The 19,228-nt window shown below is 36.1% G+C and overlaps 1 protein-coding gene across 50 annotated transcripts; it reads right to left on the reverse strand.

The window, feature by feature from the left end:
• Window positions 1-704: 704 nt before the first annotated feature.
• Window positions 705-19,116, reverse strand: LOC147512208 (uncharacterized). Of its 50 annotated transcripts, none has more exons than XM_086595182.1 (11): window positions 18,461-19,061; window positions 16,805-16,898; window positions 15,671-15,988; window positions 14,729-14,787; window positions 12,779-14,509; window positions 12,628-12,679; window positions 10,532-10,552; window positions 9,147-10,385; window positions 8,796-8,863; window positions 7,081-7,241; window positions 6,486-6,972 (listed from the first exon to the last, which is right to left on the reverse strand). In XM_086595182.1, exons 3-5 carry the CDS (start codon window positions 15,944-15,946, stop codon window positions 14,146-14,148), a joined length of 699 nt encoding a protein of 232 aa, XP_086451308.1. In that variant the 5' UTR covers window positions 15,947-15,988; window positions 16,805-16,898; window positions 18,461-19,061; the 3' UTR covers window positions 6,486-6,972; window positions 7,081-7,241; window positions 8,796-8,863; window positions 9,147-10,385; window positions 10,532-10,552; window positions 12,628-12,679; window positions 12,779-14,145. The 50 variants fall into 50 exon arrangements, 26 of the variants coding, with proteins under 26 accessions (XP_086451316.1, XP_086451315.1, XP_086451317.1 ...); XM_086595178.1 differs by having other exon boundaries at window positions 9,147-10,447; XM_086595173.1 differs by having other exon boundaries at window positions 9,147-10,447; window positions 10,532-10,696.
• Window positions 19,117-19,228: the final 112 nt, after the last annotated feature.

The raw sequence follows: 19,228 nt of genomic DNA on the forward strand, positions 1-19,228 counted from the left end.
CCATCTCAGTTATAATTTGGAGAAATCATTCAACCCATCATACAATTTGGAGAAATGGTCCTTCACGCTGAGAAAAAGGACACTTAAGCTTCAGGAAGCTATTTCGGTGTCAATCCTTCTGTCCACAGCGCAAGTCCTTACTACCATCTGAGATTTTGAACCACAGCACTATACCAGACTGCCTATTTTGAGGTGATACAAGCTTCGCATTTTTTTTTTCTTCTTCAGCTCTGCTGTCATCCCCGTCTTCCTCGAGGAGATTAAGTAATAAGCTATTTTGATAGTATGTTCTTTTCTTTTTAAACAATTTGCAAAAAACTCTCCCACTTTACTAAAATTAGAATTAGTGTACTAATATTTTTTATATTATTTTTTGGTGAAAACTAAAATTTAAAAAACGATATTTTCAAAAAATACTACGATGTTTGTGTTGTTGATTCACAGTATTATGAAAAGGACTTTTAAACTTATTCACAGATGTGTGTTGTTGATTCACAGTATTACAAACTGACCACTTATTGAAATTGACAAGTGACATAGGGTCAAGAAAATTGATTTATTGGTTTGGAATTTCAGTGGATCATGAACACATACACAAAAGAAGTTGACCTGACAAACACAAGGCAGACTTCTCAAAGATGGTGCTCGTAATTAAAATTCAAAAGTTTCTTCCTGATACCCAAATAGAGCAAGATAATCTCAGAAAAAAGTCAGATATGATGAGCGGCCAAACGGAAAACTTTTGAAGACACTGCATTATCATAATAACATATTACGGAGGCAAAAGTTTCTGCAAACAAGTGCCATGGAACTTGAGAAGTTCTTTATAAACTGTGAAGTACAAATTCTACAGTTTCTCAGTCTTACATCCATATTCCATGGAGACAATGTGTAAACCTCGAGTCCCCATCTTTTGTTGGTATTCCTCAAGGAGTTCTCGTATCTCATGATGATGCTCAATCACATACTTCTTCAAGAAGATGTCTTCAGCTACTCTTAATGCCTTTCCAATACCATTCTTACCTATCAAGCCCCTTGAGAGCAGAGTTTGAAGTACATAACTTCTTGGTTTGACTCTCTTTACCAAGCTAAATGTTAAGACACTTGAGTTGTTAGAAACATCAAGTCGAGTCCAATTCAAGCTCTTCATAAGAAAATCTAATGCGGATCTTATTTTCTCCACTGAATATCGCATGAAGATGGGGTACTTCTTGAACATAGAGATAAATTCATCTTCGGACCAACCAAAACTCCTAAAAACCACCACCTTCGCTTCCCATGTAGTCTTGTTAATTTGCAAACGGATACTTAGGCCTTCCATGAAAAATTTAGTGGAGGGACTAAATCCCATTTTCTTTATCTCCAACAGCAATTCATGAAAACGAGCAGATTTATTACACAAAGCTTGAGGGCTTGTCATCAAGGACATTGAGATATTGGATTCAGGGACACCATGGTATCGCAGGATGGCAATGTTCGGTCCCAATACCCTTTCTACATTATAGAGCACCCGAGCAACCCGACTAAGAATGATGGTGAATCTATCATCTGTGGGTGCGAGGTTCTTAAGGATATCGACAGAAGGGACAATTCTCTTCTGTAAGCTTGATGTCAACAAATTTGAGTCCGTGGATAGGAGTTAACCAAGATTGGGTCCTGAAATGCCAATGTTACTGTAATATTCAAGCTTGGGTTTCAAGGTTTTCTCCGGAGAGGCTAGGAGAAGTCGAGGGTCATAGGCAATGAGTTTTGAGATGTGGGCATCAGTGAAACCATAGGATTTGAAGAGAGACAGAACAGAATTAGGTTTAGTAATTGTGGATTTCTTGATAACAACTTTTTTGGAAGCTTTGAGAGCTGATTCTAAGGTTAACCCACACTTATTTATGAGGTAATCTACTGTGAAACTTGCTCTCTCCTCCTCATCATTGGGTTTTGGGAATCTGAATGGTGATGGTTTTTGGAACAAATACAAACAATGGCTAACTTTCGGTCTTGAATCTCTAACAATATTTCTGCATACATAATGAAATTGATGGAACATTGTATAAAAGTAAGTTTAGTTGAAACTTACAAAATAGGTTTCCATTCATATCTGTTCTTCATAATCCTCTCTCAAAATGTGAAAGTGAGCCCTAAACAAACCCAACGGGCAGAGGGACACACATGATTGATGGTTTTTAACCGGTGCTACCCTTCCAACTGAAGTAAACCGTCCGCAGCAATATCTCCAACTTGAATCTGCTTAATGCTCAAAGTTTCGCGCAGTGCTAGTTTGCAAATAGAACATAGAAGAACAAATGACTAGTCAGCCCCGTAATGGCATCACAGAATGTAGTGGAAATTGATAGAGCTTCTGTAAATGTAGATCATTCATGAAAAGCAATCGTTAGGAAGTTGTTATATAAAATTCAAGACAAATGTACATACAAACTGATAATCAAAACTCACAATTACAAGCACTTTCTTTCTTGAGAAATGTCTATGAGAAGTCTGTTGAAGTATGCCTGCATTATGTTTCTGTTTCAAAATCATTATAACACCATTTGGCACTTTCCATAGTTTCATATTCTGATCCATTTTGTGGCATATGGGTTCTCCCATGTTTTTCAACTCCTCAGTCAACTTTGGCAGTTGGCACCATACTACCATAGGAGTATATGACTCCATTGCAGTTGATCTAATATGAACACTTCAGAAGCCAGTTAAATTCTCACAACATATATGGGTTGATAAGGACGATGGGATACTCACTACTTAGTGGAGTCTAAAAGTTGAGTTTGTCAAATAATTTCAGAACAAGCATTTTTAGAACAACTCAAAGAATAGACGTTTCACAAGAAGAGTTTTAGCACTATAAGGGTTGCTAGTATAAATGCAAATGTAGATCTCACATAGGTAATACCGTATGTCCAATGCTAGCCACAGTTAATAGTGCAAGTAACACAACCAGACCAACTCCAATGAATGGAAGCATCAACAAGGAAGCATCATAAGTTTGAGAACCACAAGAAGGAAGCATCAATTTTGTCCCGTTGAATAGTTTATACAGAGATACATCTTTGCCTATTTTAATGAGCCTAGAATTTCAATGTGAAGAATGAAACGTTAGATATTCAAGAATTCAATCAAATTCCAAGTCTGATCTACGATAGGAATAGAACGAACATGAATTTGAGTAATACCAGTAAGTCTATGTTATTTCAAACAGTTTCTGCTGAAAAGGAAAGGGAAATCACTGAAACTACATAAACTATAGAAACAATACGGCCAAACACAAGTTCCACGAAACTTAAAACGACCGTCAGAAGTGATAGCATATGGCCAAAGTGCCAAACACAAGTTCTTTCAGCCTTTCAGCTGATTCCTTGTAACAATCAGGTAAAAGGGCATATACCTTCAACCCAAGATGTAAAATATGGAAAAGAAAAAATACAGATACAGGCGAAGCAGACCAAATGAGAAATTAGTATATGGGCACACCAAAGACTAGAGTTTATGAAAAAAATTGATCACAACAACATATCACAAAGCCACATCTTTATGGAAAAAAGTATCATAGAACATAAGATGTTTAATCTTTCAAACTGTTAACCTGTAAAGAAAACATTCTACAATTTCTCAGTCTTACTTCCATCTGTGGAGCCAATATGTACACCTTGAGTACCCATCATTCGTTGGTATGCTTCAAAGAGTTCAGGTATCTTATCACGATGCTTGATCACATATATCTTCAAGAACATGTCTTCAGATACTCTGAAAGCTTGACCCATACCGTCCTTACTTATTAGACCCTTTGAGAGCAGAGTTTGAATAACATAACTTCTTGGGATGATTCTCTTTTCCAAGCTAAATCCTATAACAGCTGCGTTTTTAGAAAAATCAGATCGAGTCCAATTCAGGCTCTTCATAAGAAAATCTATAGCTGATTTCAATTTCTCCACAGAATAGGCCATAACAGAGGGTTGCTTCCTGAACATAAAAATACACTCATCTTCGGACCACCCAAAACTCCTAAAAAACGCCACCTTCGCTTCCCATGTAGTCTTCTTTAAACCCAAAAGCACAAATAGGCCATTTATAAACGTAGTGCTCAAGGGACTAAAACCCATTTTCTCAAGTTCTAATACTATTTCGTTAAAACGGTCAGATTTATGACACAGGAGATTAGGGCGAGTCATTATGGACTTTGATATATTGGATTCCGGCACACCATGGTGTCTCAGGATCGCAATGTTTGGTGCCATTAACATTTCTGCTTCATAGAGCACCCTACTCCCCTTCCTAAGAACAAAGCCAATGTTTTCATCTGTATGAACTAAGCTCCTAAGGAAATTAACTGAAGGAATAACCTGTTTCTCTAAACTTCTTGTCAAGACACTTACATCAGACATCACAAATTTTCCAAGATGGGGTCCAGAAATGCCGAGGTCACTGAAAAATTTAAGCTTGGGCTGTAAAACTTGATCTGGATTGCGAAAGAGCAGTGAGGGGAGTGTTGTGATTATCTTTGAGATGTGGGTATCAGTGAAACCATAGGATTTCAGGAGGGAAAGAACCGAGTCAGGTTTAGCTGTTGTGGGTTTAAGTAGAATCTTTTTAATTAGAGCTGATTCTGGGGATAACCCACATGAGTTTATAAGGTAATCTAGTGTGGTATTTGAGTTTGAGATTGCATTGGTAGATATGAATCTAATGAGTGATGGGTTTTGAAGCAATTGGCTAATATTTGTTATTAAACTACTTCTGCAAACAAAAAAATGGAACATTATTGTATGTGATAATTGACGATAAAATTCAACTTACAAATTTTTGACGTTCCCTTAAAGTCTGATATGCATCATCTCTTGAAAATGTTATAAGAGCACAGCGGAACAAAACCTGTGAAAGAAAAACCCTAAACCCAACGGTCAAAAACGACATGCACTTGGTGCTACTCCATTACGACTGGGCTCCAAATAGCCCATCACTAACCCAAACGTTTAATGCAAATCTGACCGTTCTCTTGTGCCTATTTGATGATTCTGATCCGTGAAATAACACGATCATCAACTCGTTGTGATCATAAAAGTTTGTTTAACTTTTAAACTGTTGCATCAGTTTAGGGAGATTCTGAATTTTTCATTCATTTGCATTTCCTTTTTGCACTTCTCATCCAAATGGGTAACTCCTAAGTCAAGCTTGGCACCATAAGATTATATATTTATATGGTCACTCAGAACCAGTTTAATTGTCATCTCAACATATAATCTATGAGAGGATCTGTTAATCCAACGTTTCGATGAATTATCTCCAAGTGAGTTTCTCAACTATGGAACCAACCACAATCTACACATACAGGCAGACAGACTGAATGACGGGCACCTAAGATATCATGCAGTTGTCCAAAACTACTGGGATTATAGCACTTAGACAAGAAAGAGACGCACCATGCTTAATGATTTATGCCGCTAAAATCTATATACTGGAAGAAGTTTTTTTTTGTTTTCCTCCAGTAAACTATATACTGGGAGAAGTACTTTGTGAAGTAAGTTCTATCTTGTAAGTACAAAATATAAGCGACGATCTCTCACTCCCAAATCTGGGCTCATTCCAAAGTTGAGTTGCTTAACAGTGAAACACAACCATCAACAGGCATAACATATGTCAAGATCCCTGCCCACCCCATAAAAAGGAGCCCTGTAGAAGTGTAAAGTTTAAACCATAACAGATGCCAGTCTAACACCAATTAGTGAAACATATCGACAAATCAACTCAAAGGGATACATAGAAAAGCAGTATAAAGATTGGTCTTACAGTACTCATGCCATTAAATTTGCCTTCATTAAACTAGCAAATAGGCACGCGCGTTGCGCCTGCAACTGCTAAGATGTATAAAACCATGATATACTGCATAAGCCAAAGGGATAGTACCAATCATTGTGTAGAAATTCGATATTCAGAGGGCTCGCTAAAATTAATTGGAAACTCCAATTTTCCAAAAGTAAGTAAATTTGTATGAGCAAGTCCAATGGAGAGATGCTAAATTGGGCTGCTAAAAGTGCCACATAGGCTTTTTAGCTTGCCGAGCTAAATTTGGCTCCCCAAAATCAAAAAACCAATCCTATCGCGTTTTATGTTTTGAAGTGCTAAACGATATGGACGGCATAGTTTCTGCCGTCCGTCCATTATTTTTTGAAATTTTTTTAGACAAATGGCATAGTTTCTGCCGTCCGTCGAAATTTAACACACGGACAGCAGAAACTATGTCGTCCGTCTCTCCGAACTTATTATAGCAGCTGCTACCGAATGTCTTAATTTTGGCTGGGTTTATGGTATTTGATAGTATTGAATCAGTCAGAGCAATTTAAAAACACCCTTCTCAAGTAATTAATGTGATGGTTATTTTATATGGATATAGATGGGACATAAACGTGTGGAGAGAAAACCAAGGCAGACTTTAGAAAGGAAAATTTGGAACTTAACTAACTGTTAAAGCATGTCTGTTGTTCTAAAATGGAAGTGATTTCTTCTAATAAAATGATGACAAGATGTAGTCAGTTAAATAACAACATACAAAGTAGATTGCAGATGCATCTCAACATTGTGAAACTATTTACAACAAAAATCATCATTGAGCATTGCTCCTCAATATCAGTGGCAGAATGCTCTCTGTCAGTCGTTGTATCACGAATCATTTTGACTTTATGGTCCCTATAACCTTCAACATACCATAGACTCGTGACTCTCCAAAATTCCATTTCATATGGAAAAGCAAGCAGCAGGTGTACAACAACCTGATGGAGTTGATATATTAAGGAAACCCATAAGTTGGAAACTTGTGCCTATCCGAGACATTAGTTGTTGTTTCACATCAAAACCAACATGAACCAGCTGACAACAGATACATGCTCAAATTTATCCTTGATTTTTTAGCACCCTAGCAATATTTGATCTTCTTAGAGCATAAATCATCACGCCAACCCCAGTACTCTGTATACAAAAACTCAACCACGTTACCATTTTGAATGCTTACATTAAGATGACATGTCACTGAGAGCCAAATGTATGCTGCAATGACTTAAAGTGAGAAACGATTACCTGCACTCCTTGTTCTCTCTCAGATCATCGATACAAGCTTGGAAGATGAGGCACCCACTACAGTGTGGGATATTTTTCCTTTCGAAGATGTTAAACAACAGGGACTTCTTAAGCTTCAAGTGAGATGTAGCACATACCACAAAATCATTTTTGAGTGTTTGCTGGAAAGAGGAAATCCAAATAAGATAATATTCTTTAAAAGGAAGACACAGCCACAAACATTTGAGAGATAGAAATAAGAGTAAATAGAAGCACAGAAGTAGTATGTACTGAAGTTTAATTTCCCACTGAAATCTGTTGCAATACACCCCAATCGACCTATAGTAGTAAGAGATTTTGGATCCGTCTCTCACCTCATTAAAGGACAATAAGATCCTAGAAAGAAGCAACTTGTTTTCATTCAATGTAATAGATCCTCTAGATAGGTTAGTAGTAGATACTCTAGATGGGTTAATATCCTCTTGACCTTAATGCACCCGTTCATGAAGAAAATAAGAATTGTGCTCGATGAATAAGGAGACTTCAGTGTCACACTTCTTTCTGCTACCTAGAATGGTGCATTGCACTATATTCAGGGAAGAATGGTTGAACAAAGATATTCCACTGTGATGCTTTGCACATTATTAAGGGGGGGGGGCACAAAATAACACCAATGATATGATCATGGATATTTTTTAGTAGAAAAATTACACCACGTAATCAATAATGAAGAAACCAAAACACAGAAAGAAATCAGAATAAAGTCAATGGATGTCTAAACATTACTTATAAAAAGGATCACACCCCCCAAATTGTACCATCTAAGCGAAAGAAACGATAAAGAAAAATACATTCTCAAAATTTCTTATTTTTAAGTGTAAAAGCAATGAAACTGTGTAAGATACAAAGAAGAATAGAGAAACACGATTAAGATATCAAACACCTACACTTACCTGAAAAAATCTAAACTTAATTTAAGAGCAATTCAAAACTAACAAATGACCCGGAGACGCATAAAAAATATCCAACTCTGTTCAAGTATAATAAAATTATTTACAGCACAAATAACTTCCCAACAAATGCTTGTGGAAAGCGTCTTTGCTGACGAGGTTATGCTTTAAGCCTTTAAAGAGAAATGCTTACAGAAATTCAAGTAATGAAGTGTTTCAGCAATTTAACTTTAGGTACGAAGTTTATATTTTACCAATCTTCATTGGTAATTATGTAAATAGGTATGATAAGTTACGGTAGTAGTAACTGGCGAAAGAAATTAATAAGCACGCAATGAAACTACAATTATTTATAGGGACTCTTATTTATAAGGAACTCTGTCAGTACGGAACAAAAACGTAATCACTACTTTAGCACCATGGACAATGAAACACAGAATAAAACAATTGTCAAAAACCAAAGGTAATAACGATTAATTTAGATAAACTATATGAAACTCGTTAACTAAAACAACAACCATGTGAATTGCATTTCAGAGAACAACACAAATGAAAACCCAATGAAGGACCATAATCCAAATCAGACAAAGACGCAGAAAGAAGACATGGTTGAACCATGCACGCAATCTACCAAGCTGAACTTTAATTTATAGTAAAATACGAAGCATAGTATGTAGACCATATCTATGATGCTTTGTATTCATATAAATGCGTCGACTACAAATTGATGATGGTATGCATCAATGAAGAAAGAACGAGCAGTGAAAAAAAAGGAAAAAAAAATACCTTTGAGTTTAGGAACAACAGGTCTTGGATGCAATTTGGAAATCCAATATGATACCTGTTCATTCTCCCTGCAACCCATTCCAAATGTCAATAACCACACACAAAGAAAACATAAAAATAATTGGTAAGAATAAATAAAAGCAACCGTTTGATTCACATCAATTTAATCTATCGAAAAGTGTTCAAACTTAGAAGTTCAAAAGATAACCAAAACCATGACACCACCGCTCAAAACTTTGGTTCCTAAGGAAGAAGATGTGAAATATAAACAGAAAGAACAGAAGAAATTCGTATTCTATCCAATTACTTTCAGCGAATACATGGAGAAGAAGAAAAAGAAAAAATGCGTACCTGATGGTTCATGAGCTTGGCAATGTGTCAATTTTGTCACGCCCAATGCTTATTTGAATTGGCGTTTCACTAATAATTAAAATAGAAACACCGATGATAACTTAGTGAAGTCTTCTCTCTATCGGTATTGAAGTACTATGGAGTCGAAAGCAAAACCCTTACTGTTTAACAAAAGCAAATATCAGAAATCGCTCAACCGAAAACGTGTCTTTCGAAATGAAAACCTGCAGAGATTGAAAGCAAACCCTCTGTTTTTTTGTTTTTTTTTTCCCTTTTTTTGTCAATATAATAATAGGAGGGTGAATAATTTGGGAAAGTATGGCCGGAAACGGCGTCAGTTGAGGAAAAGGTAGTTTGTCTTTCGGATGTGCCTTTTCAACCGATATATTTGGGGGAATAAGTTTGGGCGAAATATAAGGCCAATAATTTTTTATCCTAACTTGTTGAACCAAAAACGGTTATTTCAGGGAGTTCGCTTTCTTACTAGAATAGATGATGCAGATGTCACCAGTGAAGTAATTGTAGAACTAAACACAATCAATGAACTATACTGAGCTCTACTGCTTCAGTACAGTTCCACGCTCTCAATCTTAGAATCCTTTTGCTACAATTCGTATTGCTAATTGTAGACACTCATTAACATATGGACCTTAATGCTATAATAACTTCTCTTGATCAGGCTGACAAACAGTTTTGACAGTTCCCATTTGAACTCTGAACAAAATTGATGTCAGGTAACCGAGTTGAATCAACTCACATGCAGTTTGCATCAGTTATAAATTTTTCAAAAAGTATTGGGTTTGCTAGTTTTTTGAGAAGAAAAAGCTAATTTCTTACAAGTACTCAAAGGTATAGTAATATATATAAATGGCGCTCAAGTAGTAACGAGGTACAAGGATAAATCCAAGCTTCAGTTTGAGCAGAGTATATATGGGCTTGCAGTATTGTTATGCACTTGCTTGACTCAGCTATGAAATGCTTCGTCTTACTATAATCAGCGTCTAAATAAATTAGAAATAAATAACAATAGAAGTAATAAACCAAGCCCTAGTATCTGACTCAAGCTCCTTTTACAAGCAACTACTATGCACTCTCCTTCCAATCAGGAAACACCACAACTATTTCACATGCCCTTAGACCAACTAATATAATGACTAGCCTTGCCAACTAATAGAATCCGTTATTGCTTACCCTTTGCTTGCCTTGCTGCCCTTCACCTACTTGGGATCTTCCCATCTACTGCAATTTGGAGCATTATAATGCATTACAATCAACATGCACTACTAGATATGATGCATTCGCTGAAAAGCAAGTGAACTTTTATTATTCCTTCAATAACTTCAGGATTTTAGCAGAGGAAGGAAAGTAGGAAGATAGGTACTCACCTTTGGTCCACAGCCAACGCTCTTCCAGAATCATTTGAACCACAAACAACAAACAAATATGATATCAGCATCTGCTTATTTTAGAAGTGAATATATACCAACATCCTGACCTAGCTTTCTTTTGCAGATTAGCTGCCATCTTTCTCAAGGCGATGAATTAATCAGCTACAAGGTGTAAGCATTTGGGTAATTCCATGGCTTTGAATAGTGTGAGGTTAGTAAATTCACAGGGTGATATCTCATATGATCAAATATGTCATATGGTCAAGAAGATTGACCTCTCAACAATTTGTAGTTTAATTCTGAAAACTTTCTGCCAGATACACTAAAGGCAACAGAAAAGTACCTTTGAGAGAATAGTCAACATGCTCACCAATCAAAAAAAAATCAGAAAAACTGTATTATTATAAACAATAATGATCCACATCCTCCTAATCAACGCTCACAATCTTCTCAACCATTCTACCCATCACATAACACTGAGGTTTTGTTTCACTGTAATGCAGTAAGAAATTTTCTTATGAGATAACACTTATTTTGGGATGCAATATATTTCGTAATTGAGTGACAGAACTGAGGATGGAGGAACCCAAACTTAATATTTAAATACCCAAAAACGAATATAAGGCAGAAACAAAATTCTAAAGACAATCTTACCACACTTTTTCCCATAAATCCACCAAGCAGTAAATGAGATGTTAAATAACTATGAGAAGTAACAATAAAAGAAAAATAAGTGACAGTGAGAAGCTACCCAATATGCGCACCAATTGTAAAATTCCAAAGATTGCAAAATCACAACAACATACCAAAACGTCACAGGTTGGAAACAAGTAACATCAATCTGCAGAAGTTTCATTAACTGTGAAGCAGAAATTTTACAATTCTCAATCTTACGTCCACCTTCGAACTCAATATCTAAACCTTGAGTACACATCTTTCGTCGGTATGACTTCAACAGTTAGCTATCTCATTAAAAACACGTCTTCCGCTACTCTTTACGCTTGACCACACCACCTTTACTTCGCAGACCCTTTGATAGCTAAGTTTAAAGAACAACTTATTGGAATGATTCTCTTTACCAACCTTAGTGCTACAACACAAACTTATTAGGATGAACAGCTGGTGTCCAATTCAACGTCTATATAGCAAAATCCACCAGTGGATTCATTTCCATCACCAGACACGCTACAAAAAAAGGCTGGTTCTTAAACAAAAAGATAACCACATCTACCCAGTAGCTAAAACTCCCAAAAAAACAAAAACGCCAATCTGGCTTCTCATACACCCCTCTGCGCCGTCAAAAGATGATTTAGGCGTACCATGAAGTATCTACTACGCGGAAGAACACCCAAACCCTTTATTATATCAAATACCAATTCCCTAAAATGGTCAGAGTTATAACAAAGATTTCGAGGGTTCCAAAACATCAACTGCGATATATGCTTTTCAGGACAACCACATTCTCTGAGAGTATTTATATTCTTTCCCATTACCCTTTCCGGCTCATGGAGTACCCAACTCCAACGAATAACAAGTGCCGTAAATTGATTTTGATTTGGAAGAAAACTCCTAAGGTAATTAACCGAGGGTATAATATGGTCCTCCAAACTTCTATTAAAAACGCCTATATCATTGGAAACAAGTCTTCCAAGCTTGGGTCCAGAAATGCCAATTCCTTGGAAATACTCAAGTCTGGGTCTAATAATTTCATCAGGATCATAAAAAAGCACTGATGGGTATCTCCTTATAAGTAGTGAGATACTGGATTCCATAAAACCATGGGACTTAAACAGACATAGAACTTCATCTGGTGTAGCAGTGGAAGTGATTACAATGTGTTTGGAAACTTTGTGAGCTTCTCTTGGGGATAACCCGCATGAGTTCATAAGGTAAGATTGCGTACAAGTTGGTCTTCCCAGGACGAATTCTCGCCTTTTATATAATGGCTCTTGTGTAAAATTACAGAAATGAACTTTTGTGGATGTTCTTGAATGTATAACAGATGTTAGTCTAGAAACTATATTTCTACCAAATAATTTATGGAACATTGTATTGTGTGTGAAAATGATGAAAAGGGTATTTTTGGAACTTACTGATTGAGCTCTGGGTCAGTAATCTTCGCTCCCCATTGTTCTACAGCCCTAACTGCTTAAAATGAAAATGTATCGGTATTTTATTTATATTCCAGTTCAATTTTGGAAATTCGGAATTTTATTGATATTTAGCTCAGGGAAAGCTTGATACCTCCTGGCTCCAGTGAAATATGACGGTCTGTCTGAGGGATTATACAGGTTGGCTGATATGCACATTAGAGGCACAAGGTAAATGCAAGTATGCAACTAGTACTTGACACAAGGTAAATGCTGTACGCATTGTTGAATATCTAATGGAAGTTCTCTAGTGTGAATTGAACACTAGACCAGCATTAAACTTTCTCCAATAAGAAAAAATTTGAGCTTAAATTGTTGAATAGGTGAAAAAGATGTAGTAACATATTGCAGAACCAGAGTCTCCTAACTAAGTAATTTAAACTGAAAATTATTCTTGCACTGATCCTTGGATGCATCTTGAAAATATGTCAGTACTTACTTTACTGTAGTATGATTTCAATAGTTCAAATGTTTAATTACCTCATCTTGACACATGATAAAAATTATTTCCAAGACGACCTCTGCGGCTACTATTAATTATCGAACAATTACACAGAACTGAAGAACTGAAGACCTTTCACAGTGCAACAGAACTGAAGAACTGAATTGTAGATTCTAAGTCACTGAAGTGAAGTGTTTGATCATACAATCACACATATCTAACTCTAGTGACAGCTAGACACTGCATCTAACTCTAATGCAAGCTACACAATACAGCTGGACAAATCAACTACTTCAGCAGTTACAACTTACAACTGAATTCTGTAATTTTTGTTACAAAGAGTCACACGTATCACATGTTTGATTCTAGTAGAAAAATGGGATTAGATACTAGGGAGATTGCACTTACATTATCACACCAGATTGGTGAAGGGGCTTCGAGGAAAACATGTAAACTCTTTTTTAACAGAATTATAATTTAGAGTGGTAGGAGAGTCCATACACTGGCAACCTTAATTTACAGCATCAGAGAGATCATCTGGATTTTTCCATGTACAGTATTGCAATATACCAACACATAATGGTAAACTTAAAGGACATACTTAGAGGTGATCAAATTCTTAAACTTTCAATTTAGACCATGACCCACAGTGTAACAGCGAGGGTGTACTGTTAGGAAAAAGGGATATGAATACCTCTGACAAGTCGATGAGCCTCCCTTGGCAAAGCTAAGGAAATTGCAGTCTCAGAGAAACATTTAACTTACCCATGTGTTTATGTGACCAACCAATTACCATCGACCTGAAAAATTGCCTAGATTACATTCTACAATTCCACCTCCTTAGATCCATCTTTGGAAGAATACTTGAACCTTGAGTACCCAACTTAATTCTGTACTCAAAGAGTTTGGGCTCCTCGTGCAGAAACTTGATCACATACTTAGCCAAAAACACATCTTCTGCTACTCTTAATGCCTGACCAATACCTTTATAACTTATTAGACCATTTGAGATAAGTATTTCAAGAACGTAACATCTTGGAAAGACTCTTTTCCAAGCTTAAATTAATAACAGTTGCGTTCCTGACAAAATCATCCCTAGTCCAATTCAGGTTATTCATGAAGAAATCCAATGCTAAATTCATCTTCTTCACTGAAACGGCCATTACGGAGGGATTTTTCTTGAACATGGAAATAACCTCATCTTCTGACCAGCCAAAACTCCTATAAACCTCCAATTTCAAGTCCCATATAGGCTTCTTCATCCCCACACGCACTTGTAATCCATTAACGAACACCATACTTGAAGGACTAAAACCCATATTCTTGAGTTCTAATACACTTGCGTTAAGCTTGTCCGATTGAAGACATAGAACTCGAGGGTTCCTGATAATCAATTTTGAGATCAAAGATTTAGGCATACCATGATCTTGCAGGATGGCAACGTTTGAATATAGACTTCTACCTAAAAAAAAGCTTGAATATAGACACTAAAATTACAAAACTAAATCAGATAATCAAAGAAAAAAAAGAATCTCGCCAGATTTCGAGCCTTAAAGTTGCTATATCTGCACATGCGCACATGCACATAAGTGAATTACCTACAAAGGTGTATTCACCAAACCAGCCAAACAAATAGCTTCAGATGTAGCCTCTCCTTCTAGCTGCATAAGCATTAAGCTAATCGATTAAAGTGCATCTTAAATGTAAAATGTGCATCATCTTGCAAATACTCAAAGCAACCCATGCAGGAGAGTAAGAGAATTCATGAGAATAGTAACAAAAGAACCAAGACACATACATACGGGTAATCTACACAGACAAATGTTATCAAAAGAACCCCACTCTAACAGCACAATTGCTAGCAAACAAGAATGAATATAAGTTCCACTAATCAAGTAGAGCCATATGCTACGGGATCCTTAGCACGAATAAACATCAACGACATGTAAAATTGTTTACTATTTGTTTTCCACCGTCAAATAGCTAAAACTAAGTAGTGGTTTTATTTCTAACTGAAGCTAGAAACCTAAAATTCCACAAGGCAAAAAATAATTCTTTTTTCTACATTTTTCAGTATACAAGGGAGTAAAGGAATGCACTGAATAACATTTGGAATTAGTGCCAAAGACATTATAAAGGAATAAAAGACAGTTAAAGCATCTCCCATTAATATAAACAAACACCATTCTTCATAAAACAAATAAATTAGCTTGGTAATATATAACAGCCACATATATCTTAATCAACACTTAAGAATACAAAATTCGCATATGAAAACTTCCCAATATTCAAAAGAGTATCAAACATCGAGCACCTCCTAGCATTATCTACCTTATATACACATTTATCTAGTTCAAATCCTATGTGGAAAGCCGCCTACTCAACGAGAATTATATTGTATGTTCTGTATTTCCAGTTAAACTTATACATAGTAAAACTAAAACCCATGTCAAGCTTATTTATGCAATAAAACGTATACATGAACAAGGCATTACATAAAGTATGCATTGAAAATATTTATATGGAAGGTGCATTCGACCATACCTGAGAAGAACTAGAACCATGGGAGAACGGTGCATTTGAACCTTGCCAGATTTCATCATTGCTACATTCTTTTGCATTTCTCCATAAAGCAACTTCAAATCCTGGGACCTCCCCCACAAGAGCTGATGTCATCTCCTTCTGCATTTTAAGTTGATTTGTTGCTAGAGCTGAAGCCTCAAGTCCTCTTCTACTAACTCCACTACCTAGGCCAAGAAAGCGAGTCTTGGTATAATGACCCAATAATTGTGCAACAGGATCATGATCCATATCCAACATAGTGCTTGAGGGATCACTGGCAGCAATTACCTTTATACGTACCTATATAACAAATAATTGGATTGGAGTTTCCTTTGTACATAATTGGATTGCAATTTCCTTTGTACATATAAAATCTCATGCAGTGCCTTTAATTGGAGTTGGTATGCATGTTAGGTCCTTATGAAGTGCATTGGATTGATAGGGCCTTGTGTACCAATGGTGCTAAAAATGATGATAGTATAAAACTTATTGCAGGTCAAGCGATTCACTTAATAGTAAATGCATGTGCAAATAACATCTTTAGATGCTAATAGCCTAGATCTAAAATAAAACCAAATAGCAACACTGAAAGACATAAATGGTAAAAATGCAACCTGGAAGGTAAAAGTGCAACAGTCGAATGATATTACCATCTCAAAAGCAATTCTAGCTGAACCTTTTCTACCGGATCTCTATCGTGCTTTCGCACATGCTCAGATTCAATGGCAATAATTAGAAACGAGCATGCAGATGAAAAGACTAAGTACCATACATAACATGCTCATATTCAGTAGCAATAATTAGAAACGAGCATGCATAAAAGACTAAGTACCATGCATACATAACATGCTCCGATTCAGAGGGATGCGTCACAATCTAGCTAAAACCACATAACCAATTTTAACATTTCAACTTTCAATAAGTCATGTGACATTCATAAGAAGTTTAGCTTGTAACCTATATAACCCCAATAAAAAAAAATCAAATGGAATGCAAGCAATGAAATGTACCACTAAATTAACAAATGAAAGGGAAACATAAGAAGAAGAAATAAAGTATCATTTCTCCTTTATATTCAGCAAAGGAAAACAGATGTGATAAAACGAGATTCCTTACAATTTTCTAACATCACTTCTATAACCCTTTTCGGAGGAGGTAATGTGGCAAGTGGAGCCAGAAAAAGCCACAAAAGAAGCACTTGGTTGTGAGCCTATAAAAACACAGTTAACGTAAAATTTGTTAAATTTTGAGAAATAGGAACATACACTTCCACAATCAGTTCTACATTATTAAACTAGTGTCAAATAGAAACAAACAAACACGTAACATTCTAGAAACAATAAAACCATGAATCTCTACGGAGAAGTAACATGTTGTTCCTACAAATTAAATTATCCTCGCATCTAAGGATTGACCGCGAAAACCACTAGTCCACTGGACACCATATATATTGTCGAAATAATTATGCAGTGAGCCCATTATTGAGTCGAAAAGATGAATTAGAAAACTACAAGTATGATTTAAATACATGTAAATGGGGCCAGTTATAACAAAGAACTTCAAGCAATGATATGAGAATATTCTTGTGGCTAGCAGACGTGTGAAATGAGATGTGCCAACGTTACAAGGCATGAGAGGCACATCTAAGGGTCACACTCACAGACACGAGGCATGCCTACGTATAATAAAATTTGACATTCAAAATGGTTACAGGTATATTCTTGACTAAACATGTGTCTAATAAGACATACACGCCAAAATATGCTAAAAGCATGCATGAGAAGTGCAAGGGCATGCAATACAGTAAAATGTTTGGCTCAGAGGAGTACCAAGAGCAAATGCACTTATGTTTTTGGCTTTTTAGTCGACGCCTCGACCTCGGTGTAAGTGTAAGAATTTTTAGCGAGTAAATATAACTTATTATGATCAGAAATGACATTTATAGGTTTAGACAACCAACCTATAAAAATAAAAATCATGAAACAAACAAAGGACTCTGAATGAAACCATCTCATATCCTACCAAAGATAAGACCTTTAAACTAAATGTACTGTCATATCCTGCCACAGTATTCAAACCATCATTTAAATGCTAGAACACTATATTGAAATAATTAGCCAATTACCAAAGATAAGACCTTTCACTAGGGTTAGGGTTAGTGAAAGAAAGAAAGAAATATTGAGCAGGGTAATCAATTATTAGTGAAATATTGGTGGGCAAAAACAAGGGCAATCACCTTCTCTCTGAAAATCATCGACGATGGTCACCAAAACTGGAAGAGCACAAAATGTCTCGTCTCTAATTTGGGACGAAAACTTGTGTCCTTTAAGTCAACCCAAGTCAACCTAAAACTCAACTACGATGGCGTTCAAACAATTTAAGACAATACCTATTGTTCCTAATTTGATAGTCCCAAGAGTGTGTCCTAATTCTTGAATTCTGGTGTAGTGCACATGTTTGATTCTAGTAGAAAAATGGGATTAGATACTAGGGAGATTGGTGAAGGGGGTTCGAGGAAAACATACCAACAAACTTAATTTAGAGTGGTAGGAGAGTCCATACACTGACAAACTTAATTTACAGCATCAGAGAGATCATCTGGATTTATTGCAATATACCAACAAGTTGATAGACAAAACACATAATGGTAAACTTAAAAGACATCAAATTCTTAAACTTTCTATTTAGACCAAGACCCACATAGTGTAACAGCGAGGGTGTAGTGTTAGAAAAAAGAGATATGAATACCTCTGCAAGTCGCATTTAACTTACCCACGTGTTTATGTGACCAACCAATTACCATCGACCTGAAAAATTGCCTAGATTACATTCTACAATTCCACCTTCGGAAGAATACTTGAACCTTGAGTACCCAACTTAATTCTGTACTGCTCAAAGAGTTTGGGTTCTAATACACTTGCATTAAGCTTGTCCAATTGAAGACATAGAACTCGAGGGTTCCTGATAACCAATTTTGAGATCAAAGATTTAGGCATACCATGATCTTTCCCATTTTGTCCTGTAAATTAGTGGGACGATACAATTCTCTAAGCTTCTCACCAATAAATATGCGTCGTTAACCAAGATCGGGTCCGGAAATGCCAATGTTACTGAAAAATTAGTTTTGAAGAACAAAATTAATGAGGAATTTGAGTTTGATATGAATCTAGTGAGTGGTAAAAGGTTTTGATCAAGAGTCAGTTGGGCTGTTGTTATCAGGGTGGGTCTTATATCTAAAACAACACTCGTAGCGTTAATTCTAAACGTTACAACATTTTAACAGAACTGATTAAATGTAAAGAGAACTTTGGTTTGTTTGCAAAAAGTGAAATGACACAGTCTTCGGTCATCTCTTTCACTCGATATATTTTCAGGATCTATTTACTTAATCCAATATTTCAAACAATGTTTCTGATATATACCAGCATAGTACAAAATATCCGGATATATTTAGAGATATATAAAACTACAAATATCAACGATATTTCAACAATATTTATGATATTTGCGATATTAAGTGATATTTTGTGTAGGTAACAA

This window comes from Coptis chinensis, chromosome 3 (assembly GCF_015680905.1).
Source record: "Coptis chinensis isolate HL-2020 chromosome 3, ASM1568090v1, whole genome shotgun sequence".
Taxonomy (NCBI): domain Eukaryota; kingdom Viridiplantae; phylum Streptophyta; class Magnoliopsida; order Ranunculales; family Ranunculaceae; genus Coptis; species Coptis chinensis.

Coding starts and splice junctions, on each gene's coding strand:
- LOC147512208 (XM_086595182.1), bottom strand. CDS start 15,946: ATGTTGGATATGGATCATGATCCTGTTGCACAATTATTGGGTCATTAT. Junction 14,788..15,670: donor ATGGTTCTAGTTCTTCTCAG/GTATGGTCGAAT, acceptor ATGCTTATGCAG/CTAGAAGGAGAGGCTACATC. Junction 14,510..14,728: donor GGTTTGGTGAATACACCTTT/GTAGGTAATTCA, acceptor ATTGATTATCAG/GAACCCTCGAGTTCTATGTC.